Source organism: Merops nubicus, unplaced genomic scaffold, assembly GCF_000691845.1.
Source record: "Merops nubicus isolate BGI_N331 unplaced genomic scaffold, ASM69184v1 scaffold12793, whole genome shotgun sequence".
In the NCBI taxonomy this organism is placed as follows: Eukaryota; Metazoa; Chordata; class Aves; order Coraciiformes; family Meropidae; genus Merops; species Merops nubicus.
In genome coordinates this window covers 60216-74445 of record NW_008598324.1, presented here as the reverse complement: position 1 = coordinate 74445, position 14230 = coordinate 60216, and the positions used below count along the sequence as shown (strand labels likewise).

Here is a 14230-nt window from a genome sequence, read left to right as displayed (position 1 = left end):
TTAATAGCAGGGTATGGGGCAAAGAGGTGAGGCTGTTTTCTTCCAGTGGAAGAGCACCCTTGTGATAGGTTGTCTCCCAAACAAAAAACTATGATCTTAAAAATGCTACTGAAACAGAATCCTCAGCATGAATCCCAGCACTAGCATACGGCAAAAGGCACCACGATAGTTTTGTTGTTTTCTATTTTTAAGTAGTCAAAAATTGGCCCACTTCTTTTTTTAACTTTATTGTTTGTTTTCTTTTCTTTTTTTTTTTTTTTTTTACTTTTTTTTTTTTTCTTGGAAGCTGTAAATCAAGACATTACATATAAATAGAGTTTCCCTATAAAAAAGTCATTGTTGTTAGCTATTATAAGACAACTTTGCTAAAATGAAAATAAAACATTTTATTTGTTATATTTTTTTCCTCTTTTATATAAAATAAAAATATTTATTTTTTGTTTTGTTTTGTCTCGTCTCATCTCCCTCCTCACCCTCCTCCATGCGGGTTTTACATCTGCGGTCGCGGGAGTCTGGGAGGCGCCTAGAGCGGGTCTGGGTCGGGTTTGGGCGTCGTGTGCACCAGGCTGCTGTGCCCGCTCTCCCCATGGGTGCTGTGCCTGCTGCAGGGGGGGTGAGACGGGCTGTCCACTTACTCTGTGAGCACCGCCTCATTGTTCTGAGTGCTTAGGAACGGCGTGCTCTCGGCCACCAGCTCCTCGTCAGACTCGCTGTAAGAGGCGCTGCTCAAGGAGAAGGAGTCCCGAACAGCTCTGGCTCTGTGAGGGATGTGCCCGTTCAGTTTGGATTTTTTCCACCGCCTGTTGCTGCCGGCTGTTTTCTTTGGCTGCTCTAGTGCTGTGACGTACTCCTGCGTCGTCTCGTACTCGTCGTCCTCCGTGATGCGGAAGGGGCTGGAGGGCAGGCTCCCCATGCTGTCATTTAGGTAGGTCTTCCTTTGGTAGTAGCTGTCATACCTCTGCGTGTCCTGGAAGGCGAGCTGGTACCGCCGCAGGAGGGGCTGCTGTTCCTCCACGCGGAAGCTGATGGGGGCTGCTGGCGGCAGGGACACGGCGTGTGCTGAGTTCGGGGAGGTGATCTCAAAGGTGGGCACCTGTGTGGTCATCGAATAATGGAAGTCAACAGGCGACAGGCGAGCTGGTGTGGTCAAGGCCGACACGTACCTGAAAAAAGCAACACCTCCATTTGGAGACAGAACAACCCCCAAAACCTCCATCTGCTCCTGTGCTCTGCTGAACGGGGACCCATGAGGCCAACAGTGCACCCAGTCCCTGAGCTCAGCATCTCCTGGGGAACCAGGTAGAGGGACATTGTACCACTGGGCGACAGAAGGATGAGCTGCTTGCTTCGGTGGATGCTTGGGCACCATGCACTGTGCATCCCAGCACTGCTTCTCCCAAAGGACTCAATGTGCAATTCCCACTCCACATCACTGCAAACCTAGCAGCATCCCCCAGGAGGCTCCGTCAAGAATTCCCTGCATCTCATCTGCCAGCCAGCTGCTTTCTGTTCCCTCTGGAACTTTGAGGTGTGTCTCCCAGGAAGGTCCCTTGAAATGCCCTCCCCCTGCCCAGGTCACAGATGAGGAAAGCCTAGGCACCTTTTCCTGTAACTTAGGAAAAATCTTGTGTCTCAAAAAGGCATCTACTGCTTTCATCTATTTTAGTGACAACATCAGCATGGCAACCCAGATCTGGTCAAGCCCCTCTCCACACAATCCTTCCTTCCCAGCATCACCTCTTCCTAAGGAGCAGATTTCATTTCCTCTCGGTAGTGACAATTGATGTCTTTGCTCACGTCAGGCTGCCCAGGCTTCCTGACTCAGCCAGTGCTGTTTTATCTGAGTATCTCCTGAAGTATGAGACATCTCTATGAGCTAGGTCAGTCTGCCTGAATGGACCAGGGACAGGAATGAGATAGCAGGAGGTGCTGCCTTTCTCCTCTGCCCCATGGACACGTCCTGCTGCCTAGAAGGGTAACTGCCCAAAAGTGTCCACATGGCCACCCAGAGATGCCCATGGCTAACCACAAAGGGCTGGAGCAAGGGTGGAGGTGTATTTCTACACCGTGGGGAAACAGACTTGGGAAGAGGATGACTGCTGCTGCCTCTCACTGACTGATGGTGCCTCAGCTCTGCAGTTGTGTTCCCCAGAAGGCTGGGTCATACACAGTCCTGTCCCATGGCTGTGCCCACACACAGAACCCTTGTTCACCAGCCATTCAAGACTATGCTGAGGACATATCTTTTCCCCACATACCTGAGGACCATACCCTGCTTGAGCTGCCAGCCCACCAAGCTGCCCAGGGTTACTTTCAGCCACTTTTTCTTCACCAGTTGTTGACTGCAGCCAGGCTTTTTCTGCTCCTCCCATCCCTGTGCTCCAAACCTACATCGCCACCAAACGAGCAGGGTGCAGTGCTTGCTGCTGCCCCTATCAGAGTGGCCTCCTGAGGTAGTGGCTTCCTCTGGTGAGACTAGAGATGGAGTTTCTCCAGTGCTACCACAGGAATACTGTTCTAGGGCTGGGCAGAGGCAAACAATTTATGTGCAGCACAGAAGGCATGGCTTGCCTCTGATGTGCTAGGATGGCACCAAAGAGTGGGGTCTGACCTCTCGCTGTGCGGTGAGTCCCGCAGAGAATCCACTGAGTCACGATACTGAGTCATGGGCCTCCGTGAGTCCTCGATGCAGAAGGCAGCCCCGCGGCGAGCCCGTGCCTCCATGCATGCAGGGCTGTTGCATTTACTGGTTCCCACTGAGGACAGCATTATCCCAGACTGGGAATCTGAAGTCAGACTCTCTGTTCGCTCCAAGCTCCAGGTGTGGCTTTCATGTCTGTGGACCAAACCCCATGTGGACAGTGAGCAAGGAATCCCCGGCAAGATCTTCTCCAAAAAGCTGCATGCAGGTACAGTTCTTTTGCTCCTCTGGGGTCGTCTTTCTCTTTCTCACTGGGATACATCTGGCCAGGGATGCCCAACTTCCCAACCCTACCTTTCTTTGTTACTTCTTGAAAATATGAAAAAGAAAGGCACACCAGTTCATACCAGGTATTTTTTACACACTACTTCCTGCTGGACAAGGACAGGATGGGACAGCCTCTGGAGGGAGGACAGAGCAATTCTGCTTTGTGCTTGAAAAGTGTTCTGGGTGTGGAGCAATGCACTGGCTGTGCCAAGACAGGTCTGCAAAGGATCTTCAAATGTGCAGCCTGCCTAGGCAAGTGACAGCTCCTACCAGAAAGGAGCAAGAAAAAAAGCACTCAAAATTACTCTGTCATCAGCAGAGAAGAGCATACCAAAGGTATATCTAGATGTTCAGCTTTCACTAGTTTATAAAAGATTTTGGCAGCAAGGCAATTTAAAGGTCCTAGACAAAAACTGTCATATGTTGGGTAGGCCTTGGTCAGCACTTGGAGCTCCACATGTCCTAGTCTTGTGTCCTGGTTTGCAGTAGAATAGAACTGAGCTGATCAATGATTTTAACTTTTCAGCTAAAGCTCTTCTAATTAACTGCACTGTCTGACATTAGCAGCGTGTTTTCACAGGCTGTCTGCTTTTAGTAGTGGTAACACTCCATGTTTAGAGTTACTGCCAGGATTGGTGTGCAGACCAAGGTCACTGCTAAGCTTGTATCCCACACGGAGGGGGCCAGCAAGTAAAGTTCCACCTGCAGGGAGGAGTGGACAAGAGAAGTGACCACAAGATTCACCAATGGTGTATTCCATCCCATATCCCTCATATTCAGTATAAAAGCTGAGGGATCACAAGGGGCAAGCCTTTCAATCACCCTTCAATCTACCTTCTACCTTCTTCATCACTTCTGCTGCTCCTGCAGTGGCCGGTATCTGAGGAGGACTCTGTCCATTCTGCCTTTGATCCTGAGTTCCAGCATCCAGCTCTTGTACCCAGTCACTGTCTGGCTGAGTCCAGGCTGGGGCTTTCCCCCGGGGGCTGCTCCCCAGCCGGGGGTGACAGTGACATGTTGCCATCAGGGGGGAGCTGGGTTTGATACTGGCTTTATAGATATATTTGTACATATTCTGTTATCATTATTACTATTCTTATTAGTGGTAGAATTAAAGCTGTTTAACTTTTCTATCAATAAGTCTCTCTCCCTTATTCCTTTTCTCTTTCCCTTTGAGGCAGGGGTGACGGGGGGTTCTGTTACTAGTCTGGGGGCTGTCCTGACTGCAAGCCACGACAGATTTATTGGTACCCTGACCCCAAACCACGACAGATTTATTGGCGCCCTGACTCCGAACCACGACAGATTTGTTGGCGCCTAACATGGGGCACGAGCGGAGCTCTGATAAACTGCCTGAAGAGTTTAAATTCTGGTACACTCTGTTGAGAGAATATCAACTTTTTTTTTTCTTTTCACCAATCCCTGGCAGTAACTCTAAGCATGGAGTGTTATCCTTGCTAAAAGCAGACAGTCTGCAAAAACACGCTGCTAACTTCAGACAGTGCAGTTAATTAGAAGAGCTTGAGCTGAAAAGTTAAAATCATTGAACAGAATCAGCTCTGTTCTACCTCAAACCAGGATATCTCGGTGCAAAGAATATATCCCACAAAGACTCACCAGGGGTGCGTGTGGCCATCCTCACACCAGGGGCCCACTTGCACCATGGCTACCAGAGTGGCCCCTCTCTATAGCAGAAATATGTTAAATGTATTAGATATTCATTAATATATTGGAGCAACAACCCTGAACTTACAATCTGCATCAGACAGAGCTGTGCTGGCAGAGGATTTAGGTGGGGGGTTGCAGAGGAAAGCAAGCATCACTAAGACTTCCCAAGAACTTGTTAATTATTGATGGCTCCAAGCACATGCTCGGCTGCAACCACCACACTCATTTATAACTTCAAACAGCGTCCTCATTAGAGGCACTGATCAAGTGAAATGGAGCCTGATTACGCCAGTAGTTTGCCTCTGGCATGACTTCAAGAAACACATGCTTGCTGCACTTGACTCAGGAAGAGTAGGCGGCAGGTAGCCAGGACTGGAGGCTATGCAAGGTAGGTGCCTCCCTACAGCTGTCCTGTGTTAATGCTGCCCTTCAGACACACCTTTGCATCTTCAGAAGGTGCCCAGAGTTGGCCCTGGGGTGACAGGACTTTGAAGTGAGCATGGAAGTCCAGCAAGGTGTAGCTCTGCAGGCACAGGAGCCTCTGGATGCCTGCCTCAAGCCTGCACACACCTTGCCAGGGCTGGGCTGCAGTGTACGAATTAAAAAAAAAATAAAAATGGAAAAAGCACTGTCTGTCTCACCAGGGGTAGGATTCCCCTGGACAAAGGCAGTTGTTTCCAGCCCAGAAAGGCATTCTTGGCTCCCTCTCTACTTTTGGAGGTCTAGCCAGAGGAGTCTGGGGAGGAATTCACCTGAAAACCTAAGTTCAATATCTGAAGCTGGTCTGACGCACTATACACTGAGGGTACTCGCTCATCCCTGATGAATGGTTGAACCTTGAAGAAACCTGCTAGGAGCCATCTTTGAGTTTTAGCTGAAAGGATTAATTGCTTCCTGGGCAAATAGAGACAAACACATTGGACTAATTAAATAAATAAGCCAGGACAACTTTCATTTTATAACGTCAATGCAATGTAATCTATATGTCATTGACAGGCTGCAGATATGCCCCCCCTGCACTTCTTCAAAGGCAAGTGCGCTCCTAGAGAAACACCATCATTTACTGGAAGAAGTGTCTATGTTAGAGGAGGAACCTGAACATCCAAACTCAAAACAGCACAGGACTTTCTCTAGTGCATCTGAAGGACTTTTCTGGATATCACAAAAAAAGGGAATTCCCATCTGCTATTTAAATGCTTTCAAAAACATGAGAACATCTCCTTCCAAGTCATGCTGTTCTTCCCTCTGATGGCTATTTTGGAATGTAAAAAAAAAAATAAACTATGCTTCGTCTTCTGTGGCAAGAATTATTGGTACTTGCCTGCTAGCCTCAGTTTTCCTGAGAGCTTCAGAAAGACTTCCAATGAAAGAGGTGTCATCATCTCAGAGGCTGAGATTCTAATGCAACTTTCTGGACTGTGATAAATTGCACAGGAGTGGGGTTTTTTTGTGTACTTTGACTTCTACAAGGCAAATACATTCTAAATGTATCAAGTATGAAATGAATAACATGTGTGCGCTTTAATGAATTATTGCAAGTGTCCAGTGTGGCTGCAAACACAACTTGCAATACATTTCCTAGATGCATTCTCCTGTTTGTGTCTGTGCAAAGCATGAAAGCACAACTTAATTTCCTCCTAGCGACCCACAGTGCTGACATGGTCTCTATGCCAGTGTAGTGCCAAACATCAAGTGAAAACAGAAAGGAAGGTGAAAGGAAAACTTTTTACTGGCTTTGAATCCCACAGCATCCTAAGGCAGAAAGCAGGAGAAAGTTCAAGGGAAAATGTTATACATCACCTCTGACTGGACGTTGGAGTGGCTGTGGAGCAGTGATGAGACGGGGAGCAGGAGTGACTTCCCGAAAAGGTTGTCTCTGTTTCCCTTCGGATCACATGCTCGGTGGCAGAAACATTCTTAGAAATATACTGTAAAATATGAAGAATCACACAGATCAGCCACCAGCTTGCCAGTGCTGTGGCATGGAGATTTCAGAAGGGTCTGAAGAATCAAGGGGTTCCCCAGAGGACAGTGGTACCACAGGTAGCTACTGAGCAGAAAAACATCCCTGCTCACAGGAGGTTATACACTTGACAGAGTACCAGCAAAAAGACAACCACATGAAATCTGCAAAAGACATGAGTCCTACAGAAACAAGTGTAATCCAAATATTTATGCTGAGATATTCCTTCAGCTAACTGCTTTTCACAAGGTCACTAAGTTCTCTGAGGGAGTCAGTACTTTAGGGTCAGAGGGCTGTGGTTCTTAGAAATTGTCTTTCCCTCTTCCTTCATGGCTGAGACTCAACCTAGCTAAATTTTACCATCCACAGGGTGACCCAGTAGAGCCTGCAAGTGATTCATTGCACTCATTTCCATCAGTACTTCTTTTCTTTTGGGTCTGCCTTCCCCTTCCCTTCTTCTGACCCCTTTCAGTGTCTTGGTCCAGCAAGGCACTTAAGCACGTTGGCAGTCCTGTTGAGCTCACAGAGTTTGATGGGATTCTCCTGTGATCAAAGTCACGAGGGTGGCTGAACTGCCCTTCTGGATCCAATCCTAAATTCTGAGAAGTTGTCATTGGCATGATACCGGCACATCACCAGGACATCCCACTTTGCCCAGGATGTAACTCTTGGTAAGACCAGGTGGGATAGTGCAGTTCTGACCAGAGATCACCATGACATGCTTCAGCATGACATGGTCCCCACAGCAGTTTCTGCTACTGCCACGTTGATCACATTGGTTGTGCTTCAAAGTGAGGCTTGACAGAGTAGCTTAATAAACAGGAAACATCGGGAACATCTCTCTCAGAGGAAAATAGGATCACGCTTGCTTCACCAAAACAAACCTGTCCCAAATGCCCTAATCTCATCCTGTGCTTCAAAGTAAAATCACATCTTCCTTCAGATGTTGATTTTGGTGATGTTTCTATGGAGAACCTTATCTTTTTGTTGAAGTTTGTTAGTGTTTTGCTCTTCATGCATATGTACACAAGTGTGTAAGCGCACACAGCCATGTCAAACCCCCAGCAGAAAACAGGCACTCTGTAACATGCAGGGAGGTGGAGACAAAAGGTCTTACATCAGCCATTTGGATTTCCTCAGGATCCAAACGTGGATGGCTTGGCCCATTTGCAAGGCTCCTGTTCTGATGGGCCGGGCACATGTTCTGCCGTAAATGATTATGCATTTGCTTTCTTTGTTTCCTTTAAAACAGAAAGGAAAAATCTGTTAGGAAGACTTCTCTCATGGGGCTCTCTCCCCACAGAGACACCTGGGGGATGCAGATGATAGACAAGGCAAGTCTTCGACACACTTGATGTTTCAGTGATACTTGTGGAAAGGTTCAAGGTCCTCTTTTGCAAGAAAAGACCCAACACAATGCGGTGGAGCCAGGGGCATCATGGTGCTGGAAGTAGAGGTGAAAAGCAGGGAGAATGAAAAGGGGAAGCAGGTCCTGGCTTGGCCTTGGTGCCAAGGAACTTGACCTGTCCTGCGTTAAGCACAAAGTCTACCTGTGCCTCTGGGAGGGCATCCACTCCACAAGACTGCCCACATCCCAGGGGCACCCAGAACTGAGGTGAGATGCAGGCTAAGCAGGGAAAAAAGTGCCATCCAGGCAGGGAAGCTTGTCCATAAAACAGATATCCAAACCTTTTGTTCCATCAAGACTGCTCTGAAAGTCCTTGAAATACAGATAGCTGAGCCCAGAGCTCCTGCACCACAGCCCAGAGTCAGGAGATGAGCTGCTTTTTAGGGGACAGCTGTTCCCAGTAACAGCATCACCTGACTGGGCAAAATGATGCTGATTTGAGGGGTAACCAAATGGTCCAAGGAAAATATCCTGCTTAGCCACAGCCTGGTAGATGGCTTCACTGGCTTCCTTCATGAGACCTTCCTGGGAATGCCACAGCATAATATCTCCTTAAAATAATATCTGGGCAAAAAGCATGAAAGCATGAAGCATAAACATGACCACTCAGTAACCTCTGGCCAGTTATTGTCTGTTACCATCCATACTCACTTGGTCTTACAGTAAGCTACCACACAGACGATTCCCACCACAAGCAAGGCAACACAGATTCCTGTAATGGTTAAAACTCTCTTCTGGTAGAGCTCTTCTGCTTCTGCAAATGGAGAGAAAGAAACGAGTTACAAATGGGCTCCAGCACCAGGGATGCATCTGGCTGCACAGGAACCAGCACTGCATGTGGGTAAGATGGAGAAGAGGGCTTGGTCAGACCTCCTACCAATCCACTGCCTATCTCTACTAGCTGCCCCAAACCTGAGACCAGCTGGCCCAACCTTACTGAACCCTCAAACGACCTTCACTCCTTTTGTCTCTCTCTGCACGTTTTCTCTCTCTCACTTAACAGTTCGCCCCTTCTGTACTCAAAGACACTTCCTACTTTCTCTTCCCACAGCATAACTCCATGACTAATCTCAAAAAGCCCCACAACTCTCCTCTCCCTTCCAGCAGACCCCCCCTTCTCGGTAACTGAGTAGCCTACCAAGGAAGTCCCCAAGCATCCCCCACTCACCACGTACATGCACGCCCTGTGATGCTGTCATCACAGGCTCTCTGCTTTTTCCTTGCAGCGGCTGCATGCCCTGGAGCTCAGTGGTGTGCTAGAAACCACCAAGCAATAGGCCCCAAAGCATGTAGGTGCTGAAAGGGACATCCTAAAACACTCAAAAAGCAGAATGAGGATGGGAAAGTGATAGTGCATTATACAAAGAAAAGGGAGTGGAGTAATTAAAATACAGTAATCAATTACCATTATGAAGTTTTAATGAAACCCTAGGAAGCAATTAATTCCGTTGCATCAGGTAACTCAGATGCACACACGAAATTCAAGCAGCGTGCTGCTACTTCTCTCAAATATCACTATTTGTCATGGACCACCTTTCAAACCAGAAAAGTCGGTCACTTGCATCAAAACCCAGACCACGCTGGAAGTGAGGTGATTCATTCCCATCAATCAAAGCTCCAAGGAAACGTGAGGATGTCACTTGCAGTGTAACAGAACTACAACTAGGCAGGAACTGCACAGTGAGGACACATCTTCCTGTGTGGCTACACCAGAGCAGATGCTCTTCTCGCCAACATCCAGCCACCTCCACTGAGATTGGCAGAGGCAATATGGTTCTCCAGCTAGATGACTGAGAGAAGCGTTGAGTGTACAGCTGCCATGAGGATTTTAGTTCAGCGTCTATGAATGGTGTCCTCTCACCCCCATACTACGTCTTAAAGTTACTGAGGTTTGTGCCTTCTTTAATATTCATTGAAACATTTTTCCATATAGAGTAGGCAATAAAACTCATGTCATGGTTGCTGTGCTCAGCATGGTTCACCATGCCACACTAAATTCCTTGAACAGACTGTGTAATATCCCCAGTGCTACCAAACAATCAAATACAAAATGAGAAAAGAAATAGGTCTTGTCCCAGAAACCCCTGGGACTAAACTTTAGCAAAAAAAGCAAGGAGGAAGGAAAGAAACATTCCAGATAATGGGATATTTAGACTATTTTCAGCTTGCCATTTTAAGAAGGAAAAAGCATTTTGGGAAGAAAACCAAAAATGTTAGGGAAAATGTTGACTTCTTTATAGCTCTCAAAAGAATGAGAAAGATTTGTTAAACAAGGCCTAAGAATGAGAGCCCTGGCATGAAGATGCAAAATACAACCAGCAGAGCCTGCTTCATGCCTGTGCAGCAAACCTGCAGTTCAAAGAAACAGATTTCCATCCATTTTGTTTGTGCACTGACTTTTGGCTTCATAAAGTGTTCAGGGTGCTGGTGGAGTTGCAATGTCCTACAGTCACTAGAGAGGTGGGCAGCTGAGACTCTCCTAAACTCCAGCTCCGTCGTGGTGTGGACCAGGATCCAGGCCATGGATCTCACCTGGGCTCAAAGTTACTGCTCCACCAGCAGTATTACCAGCTGGTTGCACACTTCTCAGAGGAAGAGCCTGTATGGCCTGAGATCTGCTCATAGACAGGGCCCGGGTGCTGCCCGACCTTGTACTCCTTGTGTTTTGCTACAAGGAACCAGGTGGAGCTCGCAAGGGGAAAGAATCACTCTGGGGTGAAACATCTCCCTCGGTGATGCCCTTTCCTTCCACAGATGCCCTATTCCAGGCATCAGCAAGCACGGCAGACAAGTTTTCTTGCTCTTGCATACCTTTGGGACCTGGATTCCAGTGTACAGCTCTTTTCTTCAGGTGGGAGTTTCAGAGAATTTATCAGAATGAGAAGAACCAGCTCGGGTCATGTCCTGGTTATGGATGGCACCAGGCAAGAATTTTGCTACTACCCAGCAAAAAAAATATTTTTAGCAAAAAAAAAAAAAACCAAAAAGGCTGGGCAGTTGGTCTGTCTCCACCATGGACCCAACCATTAAGAAAATATTTTCAAAGATTCTTCACTAGCTACGTTTTTTACTACAAATTTTTTTTTTGGTCATGCTTAAATCATTCCCTTTCAACCATGAAGCAGAGAGAAAGAACACAGCCATCAAATTGGGGTTTGGTTTGGTGTTTTCTACCCATTACCCACATGACCATTTTTTTTCATCCAAGGCTCAAATCACAGCCTCTGTTTTGGTAATCCTGTCTAGCATGGGACCCTGACTCTGGCATGTCTGACTTTCCTGAACCTTCACCTGAATTGCATGGGGAATGTTTCAATTTCATCAAAAATTCATTTAATTTTATCAGAAATGCAGGTTTAGCTTCTGCGTCAAGCTGACAGCTCTGCTATGTGAAGCAGTGAAGTGTGAGGCTGTGCGTCTCTGCTGCAAAACTAAATATTAAAAGGCCCACTGATAGTAATTTAGCTTGGCTCCTAACATTTCATTACAGATGATGCTAAATAATGTAGTATCTTCATGTTGCACAAAACCATCTCAACAGTGACAGAAAGAAAATATGAGAATGCACACTACAATTTTGTATTTGAGAAGGTTAAGATCCTTCAGCAAGACTTGTCCGCTTGTGTCTCTATGCTCTACAAACACCACATCTTCATCAGCAGCATCGTCACTCTACAGCAGCAAACACTATGAACAAACCATGTGGTGCCACATAATGCCGACAGAATCACAGTCCAGCCATGGGTGTCACAGCAACGCATGAAAGTGAAAGACGAATGACAGAGACGACTGCAGACTGGGAACAGGATGTGTGCGGTTCTGTGACGACATTGAGAATGGATGAGGAAAAGGACAAAAGGTCAACAAAAAAGGGATGTCAAAAATCCTCAATTTTAAAGTTTAAGTGTATTAGCATTAGCAGCACCACTTTCTCTGAAACACCTGACCACAAAATGCACACATTTTCTGCCGCAGGGAAGAACTGCTGGGGGATTCACCCCAGCCTTGGTGGTTCAGGAATGCAAAAACCAAAGGAAACAACTTTCTCCAGCTTCAGCTAGTGCATGTCCCTCCATCTCAGGGACTCGAGAAGACAATTTAGGTTCCAGAAGTGAAAGGCAGATGTCCCCATACCTGTAGCAAAGGGAATTGAAGCACCTTTATATGAAGATCTGCTCTGCCTGATATTGCTGGGTTAATGCTTTTCAGTGAAGTGCTAAAGACAAATCTCTCTGCTCTCACCTGACCAAGCCCTCCCTGCGGTTGACCTGTACGCTCAAGGAAAACCTAGCACTAAGGATTTGATTTCCCAGGTGCTTACTCAAGAGATACTTGATATATTTCTAAAAGCAGACTGAGGAGAAATGGAGAAAAATAATATGGTTATGAGCAACTGGGCAGGATCAGGTAATTGCCCAAAGAGGGTATTTTAAAAAGCATTTAAGTTTTGCAATAATTTTCCAAACTTCAGCTTGTCACCATGATGTTCAACATTATACCCTCCACACTCAAGGGAGGCTATGGGCTTTCCCTGGGCTCACTGATTTCTAGCCTAACTTGTCTCATTCTTGGAACCATTTCTTCCTGGTCAAGAGCTGAAATAAGCCACTGACCTTTGGGAGGAACAGCAAAACTCCTTTTGACCCTTCATAGGATCCAGCAGAGGTTAGTGTATGTAGGATGGCAATTTCTATAAAATCCCTGATCTGCCTAAAACTTGCCTGCACTTTCATGGAATGCCTGCCCGTTCCCAAGCTGTGCCTGCTGGCAACCTTTTGGATGGACACAAACTCCAGCTTTTCAGTTAAATACACAAAAGCATGTTGAGTGAGGAGACGTATGGCAATTGGAACATCCCAGTCACGCCACACACACCAGGCTGCTGCTTGGAACAAAGAAAAAAGTGCTGCTAAAAATACACATCCATTTTTACAGTTTACGTTTAGATTTTGTGTTTTCCTTTTTTTATTTTTTATTTTTTTTTTAATCCAAACTTCTATCTTGGTGCCAGGGAGGAGAACAGAACAGCTGATTTTTTAATCATCCCATTAAAGCCATAAATATAATGTGGGCAGCTCTTAATGGCTTCTGATTAATAAATGAATGGTTGTTCCATACCCTTTAATTCAAATCCAAGATGCTCTGCCATTGCAGAAAGAAGACAAGGAAGAGAAAGAGAAAAAGAAAAACAGGTCTGTCAGAGATCTCTAATATACAAACACACACACTGTGCAGTTACAGCAGGTTAGCTTTTCTGTAGGCTCAGCAGCAGTTACACAGAAGACAGTGTATGCTTCAGAGCATTTCAAATTCCCACCAGAGCTTTTATCTTACATAAAGAAAAACCCAAACAAATTGCAGTGAAAGTTAATTATGAATTCCTTTAGTTAATTATGAATTCTTTTGAGATGAGCCATGTTTGTTAGTACCTGGTATGGAATTCACAGTTTAGGCAGAAAAAAAAAATATCAAATTAAAAAAAAGAAAAAAGAAAAGGTACACTTGTTCTGAAACAACTCCTGACAGGTCAAAACACATAGCGACTACACAAACCTAGAAAAAGCCATTCATTCACTTTCTACAGGCAAAATATGCCCTGCATGGTGTCATATGCCCCTCTCTGCCCAGGAGCCTGTGCACCAAAGAAGAGCACTGGGCAATGTGGGCATGGGCGCAGAGCCCTGAGACCCACCAGCAGGATTCTGCTGCCCACGACCTCAGGTCTGGTCTCAGATGCACAGCATCTTCTGGCAGCGTTGCCTGTAAATTACCTGACGGTGTGGCAGTTGTGTGAGCACTGTTCTTGGCAGTACAGGTCTGCAGTTGAACCACTGATGCTGCAAGTGATTAGTTGCCCAGGCGAGGCAATGAATCCCTTGCAGATCTAAAAGCACAAGTGACACTGAAAGTGTCCCTCAAGTCTGCAATCTTCCAAATTGCAGTTCTGCTGTGGTTCTGCATGGTTTTAGGAAGAACAAGAGTGCTGAAAAAAGCACAAATTGGAGCATCTGCTTTCATATTCGTTACAAGTAAGATTGCAGTTCATCCTGCAGAGATAGTGCTAAGCAAAGTAGTTTACGTAATCAATCAACAGCACAGTTATCCAAAACGGGTATCTTGAATTTTATTAATTTTCCCTGTTATAGGCCTCACCTAAAGACAGTTTTTCTTACATGAACATTAGAGTTCTCCATACTTACCATTGTACACAAAAGTGAGCTCT

The 14230-nt window shown here is 46.1% G+C and overlaps 1 protein-coding gene across 1 annotated transcript in view; it reads right to left on the bottom strand.

Moving 5' to 3' along the window:
• Positions 1–612: 612 nt before the first annotated feature.
• The window catches only part of NRG2 (neuregulin 2), a gene marked incomplete at its 5' end in the record, with an annotated part of 67725 nt that continues 54107 nt past the window's right edge, over positions 613–14230 (bottom strand). Inside the window, 6 exons of the mRNA XM_008937016.1 lie at positions 613–1163; positions 2612–2836; positions 6437–6564; positions 7717–7840; positions 8659–8761; positions 13126–13149. Of these exons, the coding sequence (XP_008935264.1) occupies positions 632–1163; positions 2612–2836; positions 6437–6564; positions 7717–7840; positions 8659–8761; positions 13126–13149 (1136 nt within the window). The remainder of the gene's footprint in view (positions 1164–2611; positions 2837–6436; positions 6565–7716; positions 7841–8658; positions 8762–13125; positions 13150–14230) is intronic.